General features: G+C 41.4%; 1 protein-coding gene across 2 annotated transcripts in view; it reads right to left on the bottom strand.

Annotated features, from left to right (window-relative positions):
* Positions 1-24,416, bottom strand: part of UNC5D (unc-5 netrin receptor D) — a 620,692-nt gene that overhangs the window by 239,578 nt on the left and 356,698 nt on the right. For both annotated transcript variants that reach the window (XM_060085992.1, XM_060085993.1), the window contains exon 3: positions 18,940-19,083. In XM_060085992.1, coding sequence (XP_059941975.1) covers positions 18,940-19,083 — 144 coding nt within the window. The remainder of the gene's footprint in view (positions 1-18,939; positions 19,084-24,416) is intronic.

Below are 24,416 nucleotides of genomic sequence, written 5' to 3'. Positions count from 1 at the left end.
CCACCCATTAGCAGAGAGGCTGCCTCAAATCATAAAAAGTCCGCAAACACCCCAAAACACACCACCAGACGTGGACCTGCCCACCAGAAAGACAAGATCCAGCCTCATCCACCAGAACACAGGCAGTAGTCCCCTCCACCAAGAAGCCTACACAACCCACTAAACCAACCTTAGCCACTGGGGACAGACACCAAAAATAACGGGAACTACGAACCTGCAGCCTGCAAAGAGGAGACCCCAAACACAGTAACATAAGCAAAATGAGAAGACAGAAAAACACACAGCAGGAGAAGGAGCAAGATAAAAACCCACCAGACCTAACAAATGAAGAGGTAATAGGCAGTCTATCTGAAAAAGAATTCAGAATAATGATGGTAAAGATGATCCAAAATCTTGGAAATAGAATAGACAAAATGCAAGAAACAGTTAACAAGGACCTAGAAGAACTAAAGACGAATCAAGCATCGATTAAAAACACAATAAATGAAATAAAAAATACTCTAGATGGGATCAATAGCAGAATAACTGAGGCAGAAGAACGGATAAGTGAGGTGGAAGATAAAATAGTGGAAATAACTGCTGCACAGCAAAATAAAGAAAAAAGAATGAAAAGAACAGAGGACAGTCTCAGAGACCTCTGGGACAACATTAAACGCACCAACATTCGAATTATAGGGGTTCCAGAAGAAGAAGAGAAAAAGAAAGGGACTGAGAAAATATTTGAAGAGATTCTAGTTGAAAACTTCCCTAATATGGGAAAGGAAATAGTTAATCAAGTCCAGGAGGCACAGAGAGTCCCATACAGAATAAATACAAGGAGAAATACACCAAGACACATATTAATCAAACTGTCAAAAATTAAACACAAAGAAATCATATTAAAAGCAGCAAGGCAAAAACAACAAATAACACACAAGGGAATCCCCATCAGGATAACAGCTGATCTCTCAGCAGAAACTCTACAAGCCAGAAGGGAGTGGCAGGACATACTTAAAGTGATGAAGGAGAAAAACCTGCAACCAAGATTACTCTACCCAGCAAGGATCTCATTCAGATTTGATGGAGAAATTAAAACGTTTACAGACAAGCAAAAGCTGAGAGAGTTCAGCACCACCAAACCAGCTTTACAACAAATGCTAAAGGAACTTCTCTAGGCAAGAAACACAACAGAAGGAAAAGAACTACAATAACGAACCCAAAACAATTAAGAAAATGGGAATAGGAACATACATATCAATAATTACCTTAAATGTAAATGGACTAAATGCTCCCACCAAAAGACACAGACTGGCTGAATGGATACAAAAACAAGACCCATATATATGCTGTCTACAAGAGACCCACTTCAGACCTAGAGACACATACAGACTGAAAGTAAGGGGATGGAAAAAGATATTCCATGCAAATGGAAACCAAAAGAAAGCTGGAGTAGCAATTCTCATATCAGACAAAATAGACTTGAAAATAAAGACTACTAGAAGAGACAAAGAAGGACACTACATAATGATCAAGGGATCAATCCAAGAAGAAGATATAACAATTGTAAATATTTATGCACCAAACATAGGAGCACCTCAATACATAAGGGAAATATTAACAGCCATAAAAGGAGAAATCGACAGTAACACAATCATAGTAGGGGACTTTAACACCCCACTTTCACCAATGGACAGGTCATCCAAAATGAAAATAAATAAGGAAACACAAGCTTTAAATGATACATTAAACAAGATGGACTTAATTGATATTTATAGGACATTCCATCCAAAAACAACAGAATACACATTTTTCTCAAGTGCTCATGGAACATTCTCCAGGATAGATCATATCTTGGGTCACAAATCAAGCCTTGGTAAATTTAAGAAAATTGAAATTGTATCAAGTATCTTTTCCGACCACAATGCTATGAGACTAGATATCAATTACAGGAAAAGAGCTGTAAAACATACAAACACATGGAGGCTAAACAATACACTACTTAATAACGAAGTGATCACTGAAGAAATCAAAGAGGAAATTAAAAAATACCTAGAAACAAATGACAATGGAGACACGACGACCCAAAACCTATGGGATGCAGCAAAAGCAGTTCTAAGAGGGAAGTTTATGGCAATACAATCCCACCTTAAGAAACAGGAAATATCTCGAATAAACAACCTAACCTTGCACCTAAAGCAATTAGAGAAAGAAGAACAAAAACATCCCAAAGTTAGCAGAAGGAAAGAAATCATAAAAATCAGATCAGAAATAAATGAAAAAGAAATGAAGGAAACGATAGCAAAGATCAATAAAACTAAAAGCTGGTTCTTTGAGAAGATAAACAAAATTGATAAACCATTAGCCAGACTCATCAAGAAAAACAGGGAGAAGACTCAAATCAATAGAATTAGAAATGAAAAAGGAGAAGTAACAACTGACACTGCAGAAATACAAAAGATCATGAGAGATTACTATAAGCAACTCTATGCCAATAAAATGGACAACCTGGAAGAAATGGACAAATTCTTAGAAATGCACAACCTGCCAAGACTGAATCAGGAAGAAATAGAAAATATGAACAGACCAATCACAAGCACTGAAATTGAAACTGTGATTAAAAATCTTCCAACAAACAAAAGCCCAGGACCAGATGGCTTCACAGGCGAATTCTATCAAGCATTTAGAGAAGAGCTAACACCTATCCTTCTCAAACTCTTCCAAAATATAGCAGAGGGAGGAACACTCCCAAACTCATTCTACGAGGCCACCATCACCTTGATACCAAAACCAGACAAGGATGTCACAAAGAAAGAAAACTACAGGCCAATATCACTGATGAACATAGATGCAAAAATCCTCAACAAAATACTAGCAAACAGAATCCAACAGCACATTAAAAGGATCATACACCATGATCAAGTGGGGTTTATTCCAGGAATGCAAGGATTCTTCAATATACGCAAATCAATCAATGTGATACACCACATTAACAAGTTGAAGGAGAAAAACCATATGATCATCTCAATAGATGCAGAGAAAGCTTTTGACAAAATTCAACACCCATTTATGATAAAAACCCTGCAGAAAGTAGGCATAGAGGGAACTTTCCTCAACATAATAAAGGCCATATATGACAAACCCACAGCCAGCATCGTCCTCAATGGTGAAAAACTGAAACCATTTCCACTAAGATCAGGAACAAGACAAGGTTGCCCACTCTCACCACTCTTATTCAACCTAGTTTTGGAAGTTTTAGCCACAGCAATCAGAGAAGAAAAGGAAATAAAAGGAATCCAAATGGGAAAAGAAGAAGTAAAGCTGTCACTGTTTGCAGATGACATGATACTATACATAGAGAATCCTAAAGATGCTACCAGAAAACTACTAGAGCTAATCAATGAATTTGGTAAAGTTGCAGGATACAAAATTAATGCACAGAAATCTCTGGCATTCCTATATACTAATGATGAAAAATCTGAAAGTGAAATCAAGGAAACACTCCCATTTACCATTGCAACAAAAAGAATAAAATATCTAGGAATAAACCTACCTAAGGAGACAAAAGACCTGTATGCAGAAAATTATAAGACACTGATGAAAGAAATTAAAGATGATACAAATAGATGGAGAGATGTTCCATGTTCTTGGATTGGAAGAATCAACATTGTGAAAATGACTCTACTACCCAAAGCAATCTACAGATTCAATGCAATACCTATCAAACTACCAATGGCATTTTTCACAGAACTAGAACAAAAAATTTCACAATTTGTATGGAAACACAAAAGACCCCGAATAGCCAAAGCAATCTTGAGAACGAAAAATGGAGCTGGAGGAATCAGGCTCCCTGACTTCAGACTATACTACAAAGCTACAGTAATCAAGACAGTATGGTACTGGCACAAAAACAGAAATATAGATCAATGGAACAGGATAGAAAGCCCAGAGATAAACCCACGGACATATGGTCACCTTATCTTTGATAAAGGAGGCAGGAATGTACAGTGGAGAAAGGACAGTCTCTTCAATAAGTGGTGCTGGGAAAACTGGACAGGGACATGTAAAAGTATGAGATTAGATCACTCCCTAACACCATACACAAAAATTAGCTCAAAATGGATTAAAGACCTAAATGTAAGGCCAGACACTATCAAACTCCTAGAGGAAAACATAGGCAGAACACTCTATGACATAAATCACAGCAAGATCCTTTTTGACCCACCTCCTAGAGAAATGGAAATAAAGACAAAAATAAACACATGGGACCTAATGAAACTTCAAAGCTTTTGCACGGCAAAGGAAACCATAAACAAGACCAAAAGACAACCCTCAGAATGGGAGAAAATATTTGCAAATGAAGCAACTGACAAAGGATTAATCTCCAAAATTTATAAGCAGCTCATGCAGCTCAATAGCAAAAAAACAAACAACCCAATCCAAAAATGGGCAGAAGACCTAAATAGACATTTCTCCACAGAAGATATACAGACTGCCAACAAACACATGAAAGGATGCTCAACATCTTTACTCATTAGAGAAATGCAAATCAAAACTACAATGAGATATCATCTCACACCAGTCAGAATGGCCATCATCAAAAAATCTAGAAACAATAAATGCTGGAGAGGGTGTGGAAAAAAGGGAACACTCTTGCACTGCTGGTGGGAATGTGAATTGGTACAGCCACTATGGAGAACAGTATGGAGGTTCCTTAAAAAACTACAAATAGAAATACCATATGACCCAGCAATCCCACTACTAGGCATATACCCTGAGAAAACCATAATTCAAAGAGAGTCATGTACCAAAATGTTCATAGCAGCCCTATTTACAATAGCCCGGAGATGGAAACAACCTAAGTGTCCATCATCGGATGAATGGATAAAGAAGATGTGGCACATATATACAATGGAATATTACTCAGCCATAAAAAGAAATGAAATTGAGCTATTTGTAATGAGGTGGATGGACCTAGAGTCTGTCATACAGAGTGAAGTAAGTCAGAAAGAGAAAGACAAATACTGTATGCTGACACATATATATGGAATTTAAGAAAAAAATGTCATCAAGAACATAGGGGTAAGACAGGAATAAAGACACAGACCTACTAGAGCATGGACTTGAGGATATGGGGAGGGGGAAGGGTAAGCTGTGACAAAGTGAAAGAGCGGCATGGACATATATACACTACCAAATGTAAGGTAGATAGCTAGTGGGAAGCAGCCGCATAGCACAGGGAGATCAGCTCGGTTCTTTGTGACCGCCTGGAGGGGTGGGATAGGGAGGGTGGGAGGGAGACGCAAAAGGGAGGGGATATGGGAACATATGTATATGTATAACTGATTAAATTTGTAAAATTAAAAAAAAAAAAAAAAGAGCTCCTGGTGTGCTTCACCTGTGCTGCGAGTTTTAGGAAACACTATTACAGAGTACAAGGCTGATTATGAGACAGGCTTTGCTGCAGTGCCGGCACCTGGACAAATAGCTCCTCTACCAAGAAAATACAAAGAAACTATAAGGGACTAAAAATAACCACGTGCATGTGCAGTTGAGGCAAATTATGGACAACAAGATACAAAAAGACCAAAAAAAAAAAACCCAACTGCCACTTCTGAAGAGCCAGGAGCAAAAGCAGAGGGGTGGGATCAAAAGCAGGGTACTGCACATGCCCCCTGCACTCAACATAGCCAAACGGGTGGGCAAACCAACTAAGCCACCCTTACCCTCACCCCATAGAAGGAACCAGCTCGCCCCCGGCTTGGTGAGAGCAAGCAAGGGAGCCTGTCGCTTACCTTTGCTCCCCCACTGCTGCAGCAGGGGCGCCAGTAAAGCCTTACCGGAATTTCTTGTCTGGCCTCTGATCAATTTCTATTGATTGAGGAGGCCAGGAACCCTGGTCAGTAACAGTTAGTTGAGCCCAGAACTCAAACCAGCTCTTCTGACCTTTACTTGTTCACTCTTTCTGCCGCTCCTATTCCTTCTCATTTTAAAACATGAGCCCGTCTAATTGTCATGCTTGTGTTAAAATACCATCCATTCCTCAAATGGTTAACTCCAGCTAGCGCTCTACACTTTTTGTCTTCTGTCAAATTTTTGGAAAGGGGTGTCCATACCATCTCTGTTTTCTCATCTTCCACTGATTCCTAGACCTACCATTATCTCCGATCACCCTCTCATTACACTGCTTTGCTCTGGTCAGTGGAAGCAAATCAATCCACACTTCTTACTTTAACCTGGTGATCACACTGACACCATGGACCATTTATTCCTTCAAACAAACCTCCATTCTTCAATCTCCCAGTCCCTCTTCCATTTTTTTCTCCTTAATTTTCTTAATGGCTCCCCTCTGTCCACCCCTTAACTACATGCAGAATTCTACTCATGGTCTGTTGCTCTTTCTCTTCCCCAGCAGTTTGGGTGCTGGGGGGTAGGATAGAAAATGTGTAGTGTGGAAAACCGTTGAGTAATAAAATATTGCCTGCCATATCAGTAAACAAAGGATGTTGCAGCCATCAAGGCATCACATTACAGCTGCCCAGACAGTGAGCCCTGAGGGAACTCAGGATGGAGACAAACGGGCTGCCCACTGCCAACCACATCTGGCAGTCAGCCGCTGCAGCCAACCCCAGTGGTGCACCTGAGGAAACTCAGGATAAGGAAACTCAGGATGAGAAAACACAGGATACTGGCCCCAGAGGGCCGAGGTGCATATCAAAGGAATGATTTCAGTAAGCCCAGACTCTTGCATCTTCCCATACATAGAAAAGCGCTAAATTCCTTAACTTGATATATCTGGTTATTTTTTATTAACAGTAATCCTTTGATGTTCCGACTACCCGGTCTTTTGTTGCAAAAACTTCTACATATCCTGGCTTCCCCCTTGGCTCTTCAGAACACTTTTTTCAGCATTTATCTAAAGTCCTCAGAAAGTCTGCTGAATAAAATGTAACTCTCAACTTTTAGGTTGTGTATTTTTTTCAGTTGACACCATCTTAAGTATTTCAGATAAAATCCTCCTGTCTTCCAGATGGAGATCTATTATCCTAATGACCACCTACTTGCCAATGACCTTCAATTCTAATGTTTGATGCTGATCCCTGGGCTTTAGGCTCGTAAACACAACTGCATGATGAAAAGAGTTTGTTGAATGTTCCATGGGTAGTTCCCACATAACATGATCAAAAACCGAACTCAGTATCTTGTTTTGCACACTAGTTTCTTCTACTCTAATCATAGCCTCATTTAATGGAATCACCATTAATTCAGTCACTTTAGCCCCAAATCAAGAAAGCCCCAAACGTGGGGTAATTCCTCAATTCCTACCTCAATTCTCCTCACCTCTGCATGCAAGAAGCCACACAGTCTTTGCCATTTCACCTTCCTGGAATCTCCAATTTGCCCCTTCCCCTTTAACATATACCATCCCAGCAGAAGTTCAAGTCCCATCAGCAGTTTCACAGGTTGGCATGAAGCTTCCTTGCCTTGAGTTTTACTTGCCTTTAAATCTCTGTGGCTGAATGGGAAGGTGGGGTGAGGGTTTGAAGATATGACCACATCACCACCCTGCTATGACACTTCAGTGACCCTAGACCACATCCTGAATAAATCTAAACCTTAGCAGAGAATTCAAACACGCTCTATAATCTGACCTACTTCTCCCTGGGTAGCTCCATCTCCTTGTTTTCCCACATAGTTCCATGTAGTTTTTCCATACTGTTCCATCTTTCTGTGCTTGCAACTCAAACTCTCTCCTTAACCTGAACATGGGGTCTTTAAGTTAACCCTCCTTCTTCCTAAGGAATTAGTGAAGGAAGTATATCACAGACCTTTAGGATCCATAAGTTGAACCTCCGGTGAGCTCCTGTGCTTATCTAACCGCGCTCCCTCGAAAAAACTTGTTTGATAAGTCTATCCTCTCGCCAGAGTATAAACTCTTCAAAAGAAAGGATGGGATTTTATTTATTGCTATGCTATCTAGAACATGTAGACAATTATTCATGGCTGTTCGGCACTTCCACACCTTAGTTAGCATTTCTTTGACACTTAACAAGTTTCTAGAATGCACACCCTTGTCCTTACTTATCCTGGTAGAGGGATATTAAACTAAGTTAAGAATAATATCACTAGGCTCAAAACGTCCTCAAAGATTAACAAAGATACATTGTATTTCTGTTTTGTGTTTTTTTGTTTTGTTTTGTTTGCTTATCGTCTGCTCATATTATCTGTCAGAAGGTTTCCTCGGTGGAGAAAATGAGAGCTGAATTGAAGTAAAATCTATATCCTCTTCCTATTAAACTTCCACTGAGGTTTTTAGAGAAATGGCCATTTTCCAGGAAGTTTAAGCTTTATTTCACAAGAATGGCAGATTGAACAAACTGAGATTTCCTGAAAAGGTGGTGGCCATATTTCTACAAATTCTTCTCAGTAACTAATAGTTGGCAATCAATAACATGAAGGAATACTATTTGGAGAATTTTTTCATCATCTACTGTAGGATATGTTGTAAAGTAATGCACTACTACCCAGCAGTTCTCATCTTTAAGGCTGATGTACTCAACTGTGTACACGTTAGGCAAAAGTAGCATAATTTATACCAACTCCATAGATATAACCCTACTCTGTTCATAGAATCAGTCTTATACTTCAGTGTTACTCATACTCTCGACTGAAGTGCCCCCACTGGCAGAGGAAGATAAATTCATATCCCCAAGGCATTTATAGATGGAGCCTAAAAAGATGTGGCATGCACAAAATGGCTTTGACGTTTCAAGTTGCATCTTCACAATTCAAGAAAATTTTTTTCCATAATTGTGTTCATGTTTATATTTTACTGACCTCAAAGGGAATACCACTGACTTTCAAAAAGATGTAGCTTGTCTATCTTGTGGATTCTTATATCCACAGAACACCCCAGCAGTGTGCCTACACCAGGCTGGCATTTTGAAAGACGTGTGCAGTTAAAAAATGACCAATTATGTAAAATATTCCTCATTTTAGGCTTGTCCAATGTTTTCCTATGGTTAAATACAGACGAACTATATTTGGGAGGAATATCACTGAAGTGATGTTATCTTCTTGTTCTATCCCATCAGGAGTAATTTGTGGATTTGTCCCATTGCTGGTGATGTCAACTGTGACCCCTTGATTAAGGTGGTATATGGAAGGATTCTCTACTGCTAAATTACTAACTCCCCCTTTGTAATTCATCAGTATCTTGTGAAGAGATACTCTGCGATCCTGTAAACATCCTGTTACTCCTAAAACTTTCAGCCACTGGTTTTAGCATCCAATGACACTTGTCTGAATTAACTTTACGATAGATGCTAAATAATTTTCCATTTCCATCATTCCTTCTATATGTATTCATTTATTGTAAGGAAGAGCTGTCTCTTTCCCTCCATTTATTTTCATATTCATTTAAAAAATATACCAGTGTAGATTCATGGATTCTTATTTAATGAGTTACAACCATTACGATGATCTCTTTGACCAGTGGCAGTCCCTTCTAGGTGACTGCTATTTCCTTTTTACATGTTCAGTGAGGAACATTATATAAAATAACTGACTTTACACTTGAAAAATTCAATGTAATGAACAATAAGGGAAGACCAAGCAATGATTTGGATTAAAGAAGGCTAAAGAGATCTCTCAACTGAATGTAAGCCATGATCTAGGATTTGTTACTGTTATAAAGGACTTCACTGAACAACTGATGAAAAATGAATAAGGTCTTTAGATTGGATAACAGAATTGTATCAATGTTAATTTCTTGATAAATATACTACAGTAATGTCAGAAGATATGGGTTTTTTTGTTTTTTGTTTTGTTTTTTTTTGCGGTACGCAGGCCCCTCACTGCTGTGGCCTCTCCCGCTGCGGAGACGCACAGGCTCAGCGGCCATGGCTCACAGGCCCAGCCGCTCCGTGGCACGTGGGATTCTCCCGGACCGGGGCACGAACCCGCGTCCCCTGCATCGGCAGGCGGACTCTCAACCACTGCGCCACCAGGGAAGCCCCAGAAGATATGTTTTTTAAAAACATACACCATAAAGTATTTAGGGGAAAGGAAGCATCATGTCTGCAACTTAATCTTAAACAAGTCAAAAAATAAACCGTAATTGTCTACATACAAATACATATACTGATAAACAGAGAAAGAGACGATGCCAAAGCAAATATGGTCAAATGTTAACATTTGAAGATTGTCAGTAAAGGGCTTAAGGGAATTTTTTGGTACTATATTGAAACTTTTTGCAAGTCTGAATTATGTCAAAATAACTTTTTGTTTGTTTGTTTTTTTGTGGTTTTTTTGCGGTATGCGGGCCTCACTGTTGTGGCCTCTCCCGTTGCGGAGCACAGGCTCCAGACGCGCAGGCTCAGCGGCCACGGCTCACGGGCCCAGCCACTCCGCGGCATGTGGGATCCTCCCTGACCGGGGCACGAACCCATGTCCCCTGCATCGGCAGGCGGACTCTCAACCACTGCGCCACCAGGGAAGCCCAATGTCAAAATAACTTTTTAAGAAAACCCCATTAGTCACCTACTCAGCCAATACAGTAATTCCTTCTTCGTATCACCGCCACCAGACACACGCCCCTTGCTTGCCTCTGTACAGACTGCAGGCGAATGTGGCCACAGAAGTAATGTTCCGTGATGGGCATGTCTAGCTGCCGGCTTGACCCCACATGTGCCGTCTGGAAACTTAGCTCCCGTGATGCAGCCTCTGGCTTTGGAGGAAAAACAGACGAATCTTGTCTCTGATTCCATGTGGAATCAGTGTGAATATGTCTCTAGCCTTTCCAGGCCAATTATTTCCTTCTTATAATAGCAGTACACATATAAGGTGATTTCTGGAATCATCACCATTACCGCCATTATGGCCACCTTCATGGGTGTGGGACCAGTATGGTCACACGGGGCCCCATGCTTGATTTAATGGTCTAATCTGATGTCTTGAAATGCTTAATTTTTGAACAAGGAGACCCACATTTTCTTTTCTTTTTTTTTTTCTATTGGAGAATAATTGCTTTACAGTATGGCATTAGTTTCTGCCGTACAACGGAATGAATCAGCTCTATGTATACATATAGCCCCTCCCTCTTGGACCTCCCTCCTCCTCCTCCACCCCGCCCATCTAGGTCATCACAGAGCACAGAGCTGAGCTCCCTGTGCTATCCCGCAGGTTCCCACAAGCTATCTATTTTACACATACTAGTGTATTTATACCAAACCTAATCTCCCAATTCATCCCACCCTCCCCTTCCCCTCCTATGTCCACACGTCCATTCTCTACATCTGAATCTCTCTTCCTGCCCTGGAAATAGGTTCATCTGTACTATTTTTCTAGATTCCACATATATACGTGTTAATATACAGTATTTGTTTTTCTCTTTCTGACTTACTTCACTCTGTATGACAGACTCTAGGTCCATCCACATCTTCACAAATGACCCAATTTCATTCCTTTTTATGGCTGAGTAATATTCCATTGTATATACGTACTACATCTTCTTTATCCATTCATCTGTCGATGGACATTTAGGTTGTTTCCATGACCTGGCTATTATAAATAGTGCTGCAATAAACACTGGGGTTCATGTGTCTTCGAATTATGGTTTTCATTTTGCACTCAGTACCACAAATTTTGTACCCAGTTCTGCTGTCACCAACCTATGTGGCACCTTTCTGTAAACTGGACACCTGTGAGAACACAGGTCTTGGCTATAAAGCAGCAGCAAGAAAAACCAGTCCCTACCCTCATGTGGTTGTAGCCACGTTCTGGGGGGGCATTCCTGCCTAGTGGAACACAGGCTGCATTTCAACGCCAATCCCCTTCCTTGGCTACATGCTCCTGTGTAGTGTGCAACTCCATCAGGAGGCCTGGACTCTCAGATCTTTCAGTAATATTCATAGAAGTTAATTTCAGTCCAAAGGGAAGAAAGACCAACCTCTGGCCAAGTAGATAGTATTTTCTCTTCACTCTGGCCACATTCTTCCAAGAGAAGAGGAAGGAGGATTTTAAACTTCTGTGCAATTGCTACCAGGTGCTGAGAATTGGTCTTAACATGTTTTCCATAACCTCTGAACAAATTCCATGCTCCGAAAAGGAAGGAAGGGAAAAGTGCAGATGAAGCTGGAGGCCTTGGGGGCTCTCAGGGCCACATGCTGCACATCGCAGGGCTGTGATGACTCACCTACTCCCGATTCCCTTAAGACCTCTTCTTTACTGCAGTAAACATTAGGAGTACTTCACAAGCCAGGGAGGACAAAGATGGTCCTTATAATAACAGCATCCTTGTGAGCTATGGATTGGCTAAAAAGCCAGTTGCCATGTTAGTCCCATGGCACAATCATGGCACACAGCTCACAAATGCCCTTTCACAGAACCATATCCAGCATTGATAGGGTTGCCTTTCAAACCAAACAAACATCTATAATACAAAGGTGATAGATAAGGCTCCCTACTAGGCTCAGAGGTCAAGACAATGAGAGTCATGCAACGGAATCTTAAAGCAGGTTACCATCTAACAAGGGAAAATCAATCCACAAATAACTTCAAGATAACCATGATTCTGGGAAAATGATAATAAGTGCCATGGGAGAAGTGCTAAAGAAATGCTAGGAGTGCTCAAAGGTGGATATTTAGGTTTTATCAATTTTGAAGCTGGAGATGCTGGAGGGGACCTTTTTTTAAGGGCTCAGTTGGTATGTCAGGCTGCTGAGGTCAATTAGTATTAAGGGATTTGCTAAACTAGGTTTCATAAAGGACACAGTATCCACAACAGACCTTGGATGTAGGAATTAGGTGGGGAAAGGCAGGAGTGCGAGATGGGGCTGGGAATACACTCCAGGAAGAAGAAAGGATATGAGCACATCAAGGAAAAAGAAAAGTCCATGTCCCAGAATCTAAGTTGTCCTAACTCAGCTGGAGCCCAGTATGCTTGTACAGATATAATGGGTAATAAGACGGAAAACGGAGGTTACGGCTGATGGAACACCAGACACACGTGCCGATGTGTGTTTTTATATTTAATTTTGCCATCAAGAGGGAGCTATGGACAGTTTTTAACAGATGAAATTATTTATCAAAGCCATGAAGCCAAGATCCGTAACTGAGGTCTAGTTGGATATCTCCTCTAAGTTCTCAAAAAAGATACCGCCCTCCCCCATCAAAGCAAATTAAAATAATACTGTTTTCGCTATGGGCCTGTAATTAAGTAGGGAGTTTCATAGCTTTTAAATGAGATTCTCTAAGTTCTTCACTCATTCTTGGCACGACTGTATAGATATTTTAGCAGTGGCTCAAATAAGCCATCTATTTAGATTATATTCAGGATGCATCATGTTTTATAGATTCCTTTTCTTAAAAAATCAGCAGAACAATGGGTTCCTGCTGCATTTTATCCCAAGTGGCCAACTTGCTATGTGACTGTAACAGGCCAAGGTTTCCCTCATCCCCCCAACCCCAACTCCCGTATTGAAGAAAAGGCTCAGGTGTTAAGAAGAGTTTGCCAGGGACTTCCCTGGTGGCGCAGTGGTTAAGAATCCGCCTGCCAATGCAGGGGACATGGGTTCGAGCCCTGGTCCAGGAAGATCTCACATGCCGCAGAGCAACTAAGCCCGTGCGCCACAAGTACTGAGCCTGCGCGCTAGAGCCCGCGATCCACAACTACTAAGCCCTTGTGCCACAACTACTGAAGCCCGTGCACCTAGAGCCTGTGCTCTGCAACAAGAGAAGCCACGACAATGAGAAGCCTGTGCACAGCAACGAAGACCTAACACAGCCATAAATAAATGAATAAATAAATTTATTAAAAAATAATAATAAGAGTTTGCCCGACCAAGGGGTGATGATAGAGGCCAAACATTTTGTACGCAGATGAAGAAGAGGGAAAAGCGGCAACAGCTAAGCAGCCAAATGTTCACCCATGAGAATAAACAACTACGAATAACTGAATATTCCTCCTTTTGACAACTGTCCAGCAGCAGAAATAACAGATGCCAGAGCAGCCCGACTTCCTCCAGCGTGATTGAATCAGACAAACGAGAGGAGGCCAGTGGGAGCCACTATCTGCAGATGGACTTCTGCCAACTTGGTGGGGGTGAATGTGGGTGGCTTTATTTATTTATTTTACCTCCAGAAAATCACTTTGAAATGGAGCCTCAGCTATTTCCAGCCCCAGGCGATTGGACGGGCAACCATCATCTCTCCGACACAGGGTGGAATTATTAAGGAAAAGAAAATGGTTTCAGATGACAGGCACTTTGGCTACTACAACAAAATCTGTACTGATTTTTTTGTGGCCACTAAGGCAGCAATGAGTCATGATTTATATATAAAAATATATATAATATATAATAACATATATATAAAGTATATATATTACACATATGTATTATATATGTGTGTATGTATATGTGTATATATATAATAAGTTGACCACGTAAAGGAACTCAATTTCTTCGGAAACAGAATAGGAAAGCAATCACTGCTTTCCTCAAGGAAATGCTCAAAGGCACATGAACTTATCTTTCTATGATGGTTCTCAAACTCCCATTTAATAGAAAGCAATCAACATGGCTTGGTAGCAAGAGCACCCAGGGAGGGTGAATGGATGAATATAAGATCTGGTTCCATGTCTGCCGGGGGACCTCTGGTCAAGCCACCTAATCTTTCTGAATATCACTTTCTCAGCTATTAATGATGACATTGGAGCTATGGGTTAAATCCGTATTTCCCAAACAGTGCTTCCTAAAGGTGTTCTAAGGGTCTTGCTACTCAAAGTAGGGTCCACAACTGGCAGCATCAGCATCATCCGGGAACCCTTAGACATGATAGGACCTCGGACCTTGGACTGGACATACCAAATCATTTTAACTGAATCACCTACATTTCAATAGGAATCCAGCTGATTTGCATACGTGTTAAAATTTGAGCAACACTGTTCCTGGCCAAGCTGTCCCCCAGATACCTGGTCATAGACTCACCTGGATAACTTCATACAAACACAGCGTCCCCGGCCCTTCCTCAGGTCTGGGGTAGAAGCCAGGAATCTGCATAGTTAACTGATACCCCAGGTGGGTCCATTTCAATAAAAATATGAGTGACATAAATAAAATAATTGTGTCTATATTGTTCCCCTTTAAAATCGAATGATCTCTAAGCGATACCATGCCAGCGAGCTTCCTGGTGTTTTTATAGAGATAAGCTAACATGATCATGACAAGACATCCCTCAGCTGATGGCCCAGATGCCATGAAGGTTTTGCCCACTGCATTTTTGAAACTGTTAAATTCTTAATGGATCATTGGTTAAACGCAGGAAGCATAAGGAGCTCTAATGTTGAACTACAATAATTTAATGAATCATATAAAAATGATACTAATTTTGCAAAGTCCCCTCAAGACAATTGTCAGATTCGTAAGCTACATTCATATATCAAAATCCTTATTTAGCACATGAAGATGTCTTTAGCACTTCAAAAACCAATCTTAAAAAGTAGAAATAGGGGCTTCCCTGGTGGCGCAGTGGTTGAGAGTCCGCCTGCCGATGCAGGGGACACGGGTTCGTGCCCCGGTCCGGGAAGATCCCACATGCCGCGGATCGGCTGGGCCCGTGAGCCATGGCCACTGAGCCTGCACGTCCGGAGCCTGTGCTCCGCAACGGGAGAGGGCACAACAGTGAGAGGCCCGCGTACCGCAAAAAAAAAAAAAAAGTAGAAATATCGTGACAATTATGTCCAATTTGGCTTTTCATTTATTGGGAATAAAAACTATCCTCATGTGCAATGTGTTATTTGCTGGGAAGTGCTTGCAAATAGCAGCGAGAAATCGCTTATTTCAATAAAACATGAAAGTTACACAAAAATAAGAAGTGGTGTTTTTTTTCCCCTCCTGCAAGCAAATCAAAAGAATTCCAAGCAAGGTCCTAAAGGCAGTTTTTCCCCTCCACTTTCGATGCCAATAAATGTATTTAATTTCAGTGTACATTTTTTTTTTTTTTGCAGTATGTGGGCCTCTCACTGTTGTGGCCTCTCCCGTTGCAGAGCACAGGCTCCGGACGCGCAGGCCCAGCGGCCATGGTTCACGGGCCCAGCTGCTCCGCGGCATATGGGATCCTCCCAGACTGGGGCACGAACCCGTATCCCCTGCATCGGCAGGCGGACTCTCAACCACTGCGCCACCAGGGAGGCCCTCAGTGTACATTTTAATGTATACTAGTCCCCAAGTCAAATGCAATATTTAATGACAAATCATGTTTTGACTTGCATAAATAATTTTAAATAAAAAATCTGTCACTTGCTACACAGAAAGAGATTAAAAATATATTGTAGATATTAGAGATTATATTAAGCTAACTGCATAATACAGGCTTTAAGGATATTCTTTTTTTTACTTAAAAATCACATCTTTATCATATTCAGATGTGCATATCATACATAAGAATGACAAAAATTTTTTTTAATCCCTGAAGACATTTGCAAGATTAGTACCACAAAAGTATCAGCTGACTCTAAAAAAGTAGGAAGTGATAGAAAAGTGTTTTCCATTTTTTAAAAACATTCTGTGATCCTATCATACTTGGGAGAATCAGATACCTAGGGCTGGCCTAGAATGGAGTTTTAGAGTCTATATAGCCATGAGCCACAGAAAAATCACTAAGGTACTAGAAATGTAATTCAGTTCAATTAGTTTAAGTATTAACACACTTACTGGTGAATGATGCTCGGGCTACAGAGGATCAAGTATGTCATAAAATAATAGCTAATGACTGATAAGAGTTAACACCGTGTTAGGTGTGGTTTTAAACACTTTATAGTTATCAATACTTCTGACTCTTCCAATAACTATGAAGTCAGCACTCTTTTATCATAATATTAAGACACAGAGATGAATCGATTGTCCACCAACACAACACTAAGTAGTAGTGGATTTAGGAACTGGAAACCAACAGGACTTCAGTATCTGGGTTCGCAGCTACCAGGGTACACATTTATCAAACTGGAAACTCTAGGAGCAAAGGCGCACGGCAGAGAAGTGAGGGTGAAACACAGAACATTAAAGTGTTTAGAAGGATGAAGTAGAATGTACACAATCAAAGCCTATGGGAAGGGGTTTCCCTGGTGGCGCAGTGGTTGAGAGTCTGCCTGCTGATGCAGGGGACACGGGTTCGTGCCCCGGTCCAGGAAGATCCCACATGCCGCAGAGCGGCTGGGCCCGTGAGCCATGGCCGCTAAGCCTGTGCGTCAGGAGCCTGTGCTCCACAACAGGAGAGGCCACAACAGTGAGAGGCCACAACAGTGAGAGGCCCGCGTACCGAACAAAAAAAACAAAAAACAAAAAGCCTATGGGAAATTAGCAAAATGGTTCTGAGCCATTCTTTGCCAAACTTTATAAGCAGGGGGAAAACCTCTGGAGGTTTCTAGCAGGCACGTGACAGCCAGGAATGAAGTGAGCAAGTATGGAGATGACATAGATTAGAGACGGACAGATAATGAGATGCTACTCATAGGAATTCATAAAATAGGTCATGTGGGGCTCAAAGAAGTAGAGGAAAAAGAGGAAGGGGAAAGTGACACTGAGAAGGAAATCAAGGGAACTTGTGTTGAAATTCCCTACACGGTTTTGCCTCTCCTTTCTTCAGGATCCAGAGCATAATCTGCCTCACCCTGACCAGGATCAAATACTGGGTTGGCCAAAAAGTTTGTTGAGGTTCTTCCATAAGATGTTACAATACAATACACCTTGGCTAGCCTAGGCGAGGCCATGCCAGGAGCACAAAGCTGGACTTGTTAAGGAAGAATAAAATCAAATACATTCCCTTTCTCAACTGACCTGTCAGAAAGTATTTGTGGGCTAAAATTAACTAAATAACAATAGGAAAAATATTTCCCATGGCTCTTACATCAAGAGCACAGCTTGCAAGGTCCTCCTTGGTCTCCTAGGACCCAGTCAACAGCCAGGAAAAAGCCTCCCAGACCACCAGGATAATGAAGGTGAAACGCATATGCTGACAAGGAGATTTCATTTTCCAAGAAACATAAACGTCTCTGCAAAGAGCAATTCATTCCTATTCTTAATCCCTAAACCATCAACATCTGCTACAAAGAATTCCTTGAGTCCTTAAATAAATCCCCCTTGTCCCATATTCTTCAGGGTACTCTCAAAAGCAGCATTAAAAAAAAAAAACAATAACCATCTCTGCCCTCCATCTCTTTGTTGGGGGAGGGGTAACACTCCTGGGCTCACAAAGGAGATTTTATTGGGACCCATGGGGTGGGTAAGATACATTTAAGAAGAGAAAGGAAGTTGGTGTATTTCTAAACATGTTTGAGATGATAAAAACGCTGATGCTGAAACATGATAAAGAAATCTTAGACTCTCCTGAAAGGCAATCTTCTTTCTTTTTTTTTTTTCCCTCAAGCGTCTTTTTTTCAGTCCTACTTGGGTCAAAAAAATGCAGTTTTAAAGCCCATTTCCATGTTTTAAGATTCAGAGGAAAGAGGTTTAACAGGAGGCTATAAAACTCCCTTAATCTTTAATGTCTTATTTTCACAGATTTGCTGGTGAAGTAAACAGTCATAGCTCAACTTTTCTCATCAATGCCCCTTGAACTGTGTCATTCATGATCAACAGCAGAATCCATTTGCAGGGTTTTTTTTTTTTTCTTTTTCGGAAACCATTTTTCCTGGTATTGTGCAGGCACCTGCATTCTGGCAACCTAGGCAGAATCTCTTAGCCCAACTGATTTGCTGATTGTCTTCTAGGGGAAATTATCAAACATTTAAAATACAATTTTAAAAGAGTGAATTGAGTAGAGGTGGAGACGGTTCTGATGGTGTCTTGCTATCCTCTCATCCCTATTCTGCAGAAGCACCTGGACTGTCCAAATGCTATTCAGCTCTATGGAAGGCTAGTCTGTGCTCCTACAGGACAAGAAGGTCACCCAGAATATACTCACAGGCTATGCGCACGGAGGCCTTCCTGCTCTTGGAGGTCCCCAGGTGGCTCCACGCCACACACTGGCACCAATAGTCCTCGGGCCCATGGAAGTCCTCTACCTGCTGCCTGGTGACGTTGATAAACACCTCCCGGACCTTCAGGCCTGCAGAGGAAATAGAACCAATCCACTGAGGCTGGTGTATTTCTCAAACGGAAAGTTAAGCCCAGCCCAACCTCTTCCTGTTAATTAAACCATTCTGTTTTTAATCAAGGTGAAGTTTTAATTACTTTGACAATAATATATTACTGCTAATTAAATTCCAACTGCTGAGTAGGCTAGAAAGAACAAGTGTAAAGTATCATCAGCCAATGTGGTTCCCATACAATAGAATCATTTTCACAGTACCTTGACACCATGCTTTTTGTCTTCTTTTTTAGCTCTTATAAATATCTTTGGGTTTTTTTGTTTGTTTTTTCTTAAATTTTTATTGGAGTGTAGTTGATTTACAATGTTGTGTTAGTTTCTGCTGTACAGCAAAGTGAATCAGGTATACATATACATACATCCACTCTTCTTAAAATTCGTTTCCCATATAGGTCATTACAGAGTATGGAGAAGAGTTCCCTACAGTAGGTCCTTATTAGTTATCTATTTATATAGAGTAGCGTGTATATGTCAATCCCAATCTCCCAATTTATCCCTCCCCACCACTTCCCCCCTCTTTGTCCTTCTTGGTGTAAAATCTACCATGAAGAAAGTAGCACCAAATTAATTTCTGGGATTCTAGAGACTAAACAGTCCTCAACAAACCAACCCCAGGGACATAGTTCCAAGAGCCTCGAAGTGCTCCCACCCCTGGGTATGGCAGCAGGAGAGGGTCACTCTAGACGTGTGGCTTAGAATAATGAGAGGACAGCGAACATGCATGGGATGGGTGAATGGCTGGGAATCCAAGGAAAAGCCAAAACTCTAGACAACAAATGGGATGCAGACAAGTTGAACTAAGTTGGTCTTGAAGCCCTGAAAACCCTGGAAGGTCCCTGGAGCAACAGAATGAGGAGGTGAAGAAAAGAGAGGCTTTCACAGAAAGAGGGGTTAAGGATACACCTGGGAAATGAGATAAAAAATGACAAGGTCAATGTCTTAGTTTAACTACTGTATCTTTGCATTCCCATCTAATAGTTAAAAATTTTGCCTGGTGTTTCTTACTGAGGAGTTTGAGTTTCTTCCAAACCTCCAGCCATGGACTATCAGCCTTTCTTTCTTTGGGAAGGATAGCCACCTCACATAAAGTGCCAAGGAGGAAAGGACGCCCTCCTCAATAGCATCAGTTAAATCACCACAAACAGGGGAGCAGCCTTTATAATCAGCATGCTGTCTCCAGCTAATGGGCATCTGCCAAGGCTGTGCCCTGCCCTGAGACAGGCAGCATGGGAGAAGGAGGCGATGCTTACTGAACTGCACTAAGTGCCCAGCATCATGATAAGCCTTTAGCCTATTCACCCTTTACATTTCCGCAGTGCCCTGACATAGCAGAGGCTACTGTATCCCCACTTTACAGAAAAGAGAACTGACTTAGAGAGTCATTTGTCAATAATCACACAGCCTGTAAATGGAAGATCCAGGGTTTGAAGCTAGATGTGTTTTACACCCAAACCAGCACTTTGCACAGGTCCCTCATACAAATTCGACTCTGTCCTCGTACTTTAGGTACTTATACATAATTATGGAAATAAGACTAATGCATGGAACATTTAAGGAAAAATTAGGTGCATAACTATGATTTTTCCTTTACGTTCAAAAGGAATTCAGGGGACAGAACCATCAGTATAGTCAAAAGGAGCCAGAGACTCTTGGTGGAGGAGGTGGAATGTGATTATATCCTGGGTGCTGGTAGGATTTAAAGAACAAGAACGGAGGTGGATTAGTCAGGCTTGGGAAACATTCCCCTGTACCCAATCAATAACATGTTATTTATAGTGTGTGATGAGAGTTTTATGGCCACATCAATCACCATGTACACAATCTGAGTCAGACTTTCTAAATTTGTAGGAGGTACCGCATGTAGAAAATCATCTTGATGACAGTTGATAATTCACATTTCTTCTGTTTCTGCAGAATGCAGAAGCATGCCTTTTACCTGTCAGAGACGTAAGAGTCCTGAAAGTCATCTCCTACATCGAATAGGAAAGAAGCCTTGGAGGGGTTTTTATTGTTATTGTTGTGGCTGCCTTTTTAAATTTGCACTTAAATAAAAGAGAGAATGAGAGGACCAGGAGAAGGTGGAGCTGGCAGGTGAAGGGAAAGGGAAAAGGAAGTAAGATTACAAAAAAGTTTGTGAGGACAGAAAGCAGACTGGAGTGTGACACCCATACTGGACATTTTAAAGTTAGGCTGCATAAACAAAAATAAGGAGCTAGGCTGTAGACAAGAGGACTTGGTTTATATTTCACAGCTTTGATTTGAGACAAATGGTGGATGATCTACTTTGAATAGTGCAAGAGAGGAGAGAAAACCCTAAATCAGCACATCTAGGCTCCAGGTGGAGTAACTTTGATATGTCTGAGCTCCCCTGTCATGTGATGGGGAGACCTGTGAGGCAAGATACGCCAACCATGTGGGAATCAGGTCTCACTGAAGAAGCATGATAAGCTTAGAAGGTCAGAAATGTGTTCAAGCTAATGTGGAATTTATATATATATATATATACATACACAAACAACTTATACATGTGTGTATATATGTGTATATATATGTGTATGTGTATATATGTATTATTTTTTTACTTTCTCCATCTTATAATATCTAAACCCATCAGCTTTCTCTAGGCTGCAAATGAAGATAAACACCATCTCAAAATGGTTCAAGATCATCATATTTATAAAGCAGAGAGTTCCCCATCCAAACCTTAAAATGTGCTATGATTTAATCTAGGCATCATGGTGTTTTAAGGGGTACATGGGGCCTGTTTTAATGAGCTAAGGTAAGACACTCAAACAGAAATGCGCATCATGAAAGAGTAAGTTTACACTCACAGATCCCTAGAAACAAGAGGCAAAGCACCCAGGGCCACACAGGGAAGCACCAGGGTCAGGAGGCAGAGGGGGCAGGGGGGACTGTGGGCAAGAGCCTTTATTGTGGTTTCCACGGGAAGGAATCAGAAAGGCAGGGTAAAAAGATTTAGAGTTGGCAAGTCTGCATCATTTCAGGGGGCTCCAGGACAGAAGAGCTGTCCCCACTTGTCTGGTACTGGGTTAGGGCAGGGGGCTATGGGTCAGCAGAAGGGGCTGGGGATAAAGCTCTGGATCGGTTGGTTTGCATATGAAAGGCATGCTCTTGGGCCAGTTGTTTGCTATCTCTAGGAATTAGTCAGCCCTGGGTAGGGCAGTCCCTCCAGGGTCAGCAAGACCCTAAGATGTCAGAGCATCAAATACAAACACTTGAAAACACGGTTATTATACATGGACAACCACACAATTGTTTTGGAAAGTGTAACAGTAGGCCACAGACCCCCACCACGAAGGTCAAAATTGATCTCACCCCATTCATGTCAGGAAGTCTGGCAACCTCTCATTCAGACTAAACACAGCTGAAAGGACAATGCTGAAGTCACGATTTCAGCACTACGATGGCTCAGTCTCAAGTCCCTCACAGAGGTTCCCCCATGGGTTTGGAGAAGCAGAATGAATATCAACCAAGTATTATCCAAACACGGTGTATTTTGCTTCAGGTAGCATCAGCGTATCAGGTTTCCTTAAAAGGCCACAAGTGACTTCACTACCCCCCCGCCACCGCCATCCCCACCCCACAAAAAAAAGTATAGTGTCTCTCTGGATTAGGCCTTTTCCTTCTAACGTGAGGTCTTTAGCCTTGTCAAACCATCCCAGCTAGGAAAACCTTTGGGAAATCATAAATATTTTGTCTCTATTATAACTTTTCCCCACTATAACAAATAACTTTTTTTTTTGCAGTATGTGGGCCTCTCACTGTTGTGGCCTCTCCCGTTGCAGAGCACAGGCTCCGGATGCGCAGGCTCAGCGGCCATGGCTCACGGGCCCAGCAGCTCCGTGGCATGTGGGATCTTCCCAGACCGGGGCACGAACCCGTGTGCCCTGCATCGGCAGGCGGACTCTCAACCACTGCGCCACCAGGGAAGCCCACAAATAACTACTGATTAAAATAAAAATTTTAAATAGTATATTCTCTTGCAAATCTTCCCTATTGCTCTTTCTAGTGATGTATTATATATATGCATAAATATATATATATACATGTAAAAATGTATGTGTGTGTGTACACACACACACACACACGAGAAACCACACCTGAGAAACATTCATTTAAAACGGCTCTATTTCAGGACACCTCCCCCCACGCTCCTGCACTGAAGCTCATCCAACAGCGTTACGGCGATAACCATCTATTTCTCCATCTCAAGAGATGGCAGCTAACTTATTCATAGGAAATGCTGCAGGGGAACAAAAATTCCAGGCAAATAGAAGATGGCATCTCATAAATAAGACTAGCATTGTACCTGATAACTTGTGTAACTAATGGGCACGGAAAAGTCCAACCCTTTAAATTATTGGGCGATTATAACTATCAGCCTTTGTTATGGAGGAGAGTCCTACAGAAGATAAAAATATGACTATGGAACTGAAATGCTAATAAGCTTTCTACGCTGTGGATGGTTGAGTTGTAGAGAGACGAATGTTGGCAACAGATGAATAATTGCTCTGCATGTACTAAACATAACAGAGCAGCACAGAACTTCATCATTTGTCAGCTTTATTTGTTTAAATGAGAAAAATGCTGACAGCAGTTATTGCCATAATCCCCTTATTTATCAGAAAGGAAACACTAGTTACTCTTAGCAGGTCTAATCCTGTTGGGAGAATAAAAGGGAATTTTCAAACTAATTGAAGCTATATGTTTCACTGTTCAAAGAAGAGAAATATGCAAGACAGGAGGGAAGAAATGGAGAGAGAAAAAGGATGAAAATTATTTATTTATGGTCAGCTTCTAATAAAAGGGCTCTAGTCCTAGTCCTAACTTATTCTGTAGAAAAGAAAAGCGTTCTGGAAGAGAACTTAACATTCAGCACCATGCCAACTGCAGACAGTGCCTACTAACAGCTGCCCCCTGCCTCGGATCTACTGCTTATTATCACACTTCGACGAAGCTCATCAGCAGCCCCGCCGTGGTCACTGCTGCCAACCAGTTCTCAGATGCACCACTCATCACAACTTGATGTCCAATCTCTGGAAGTTCTCTGTAGTAGGATACTCGGCTTACTAAAGTAAATAACTAGATTCAAGAAAAAAGATGAGAAGCTCTCTTCCTCCTGTCATATTCCCAAACCACACCAAAGCAGTGAGAGGCTAGCTGACTAGGCTTTGGTGAATTGTTTTCTCATGCTAGTCACTATGCCTGTCTCCTTGGACCATTTTAGCCCAGTGTTATACCTACTCCGTGCCTGGTTTTTTTTTTGCACT

Source organism: Mesoplodon densirostris, chromosome 20 (assembly GCF_025265405.1).
Source record: "Mesoplodon densirostris isolate mMesDen1 chromosome 20, mMesDen1 primary haplotype, whole genome shotgun sequence".
Classification (NCBI taxonomy): Eukaryota; Metazoa; Chordata; class Mammalia; order Artiodactyla; family Ziphiidae; genus Mesoplodon; species Mesoplodon densirostris.
This window is presented reverse-complemented; position numbering and strand designations above follow the sequence as displayed.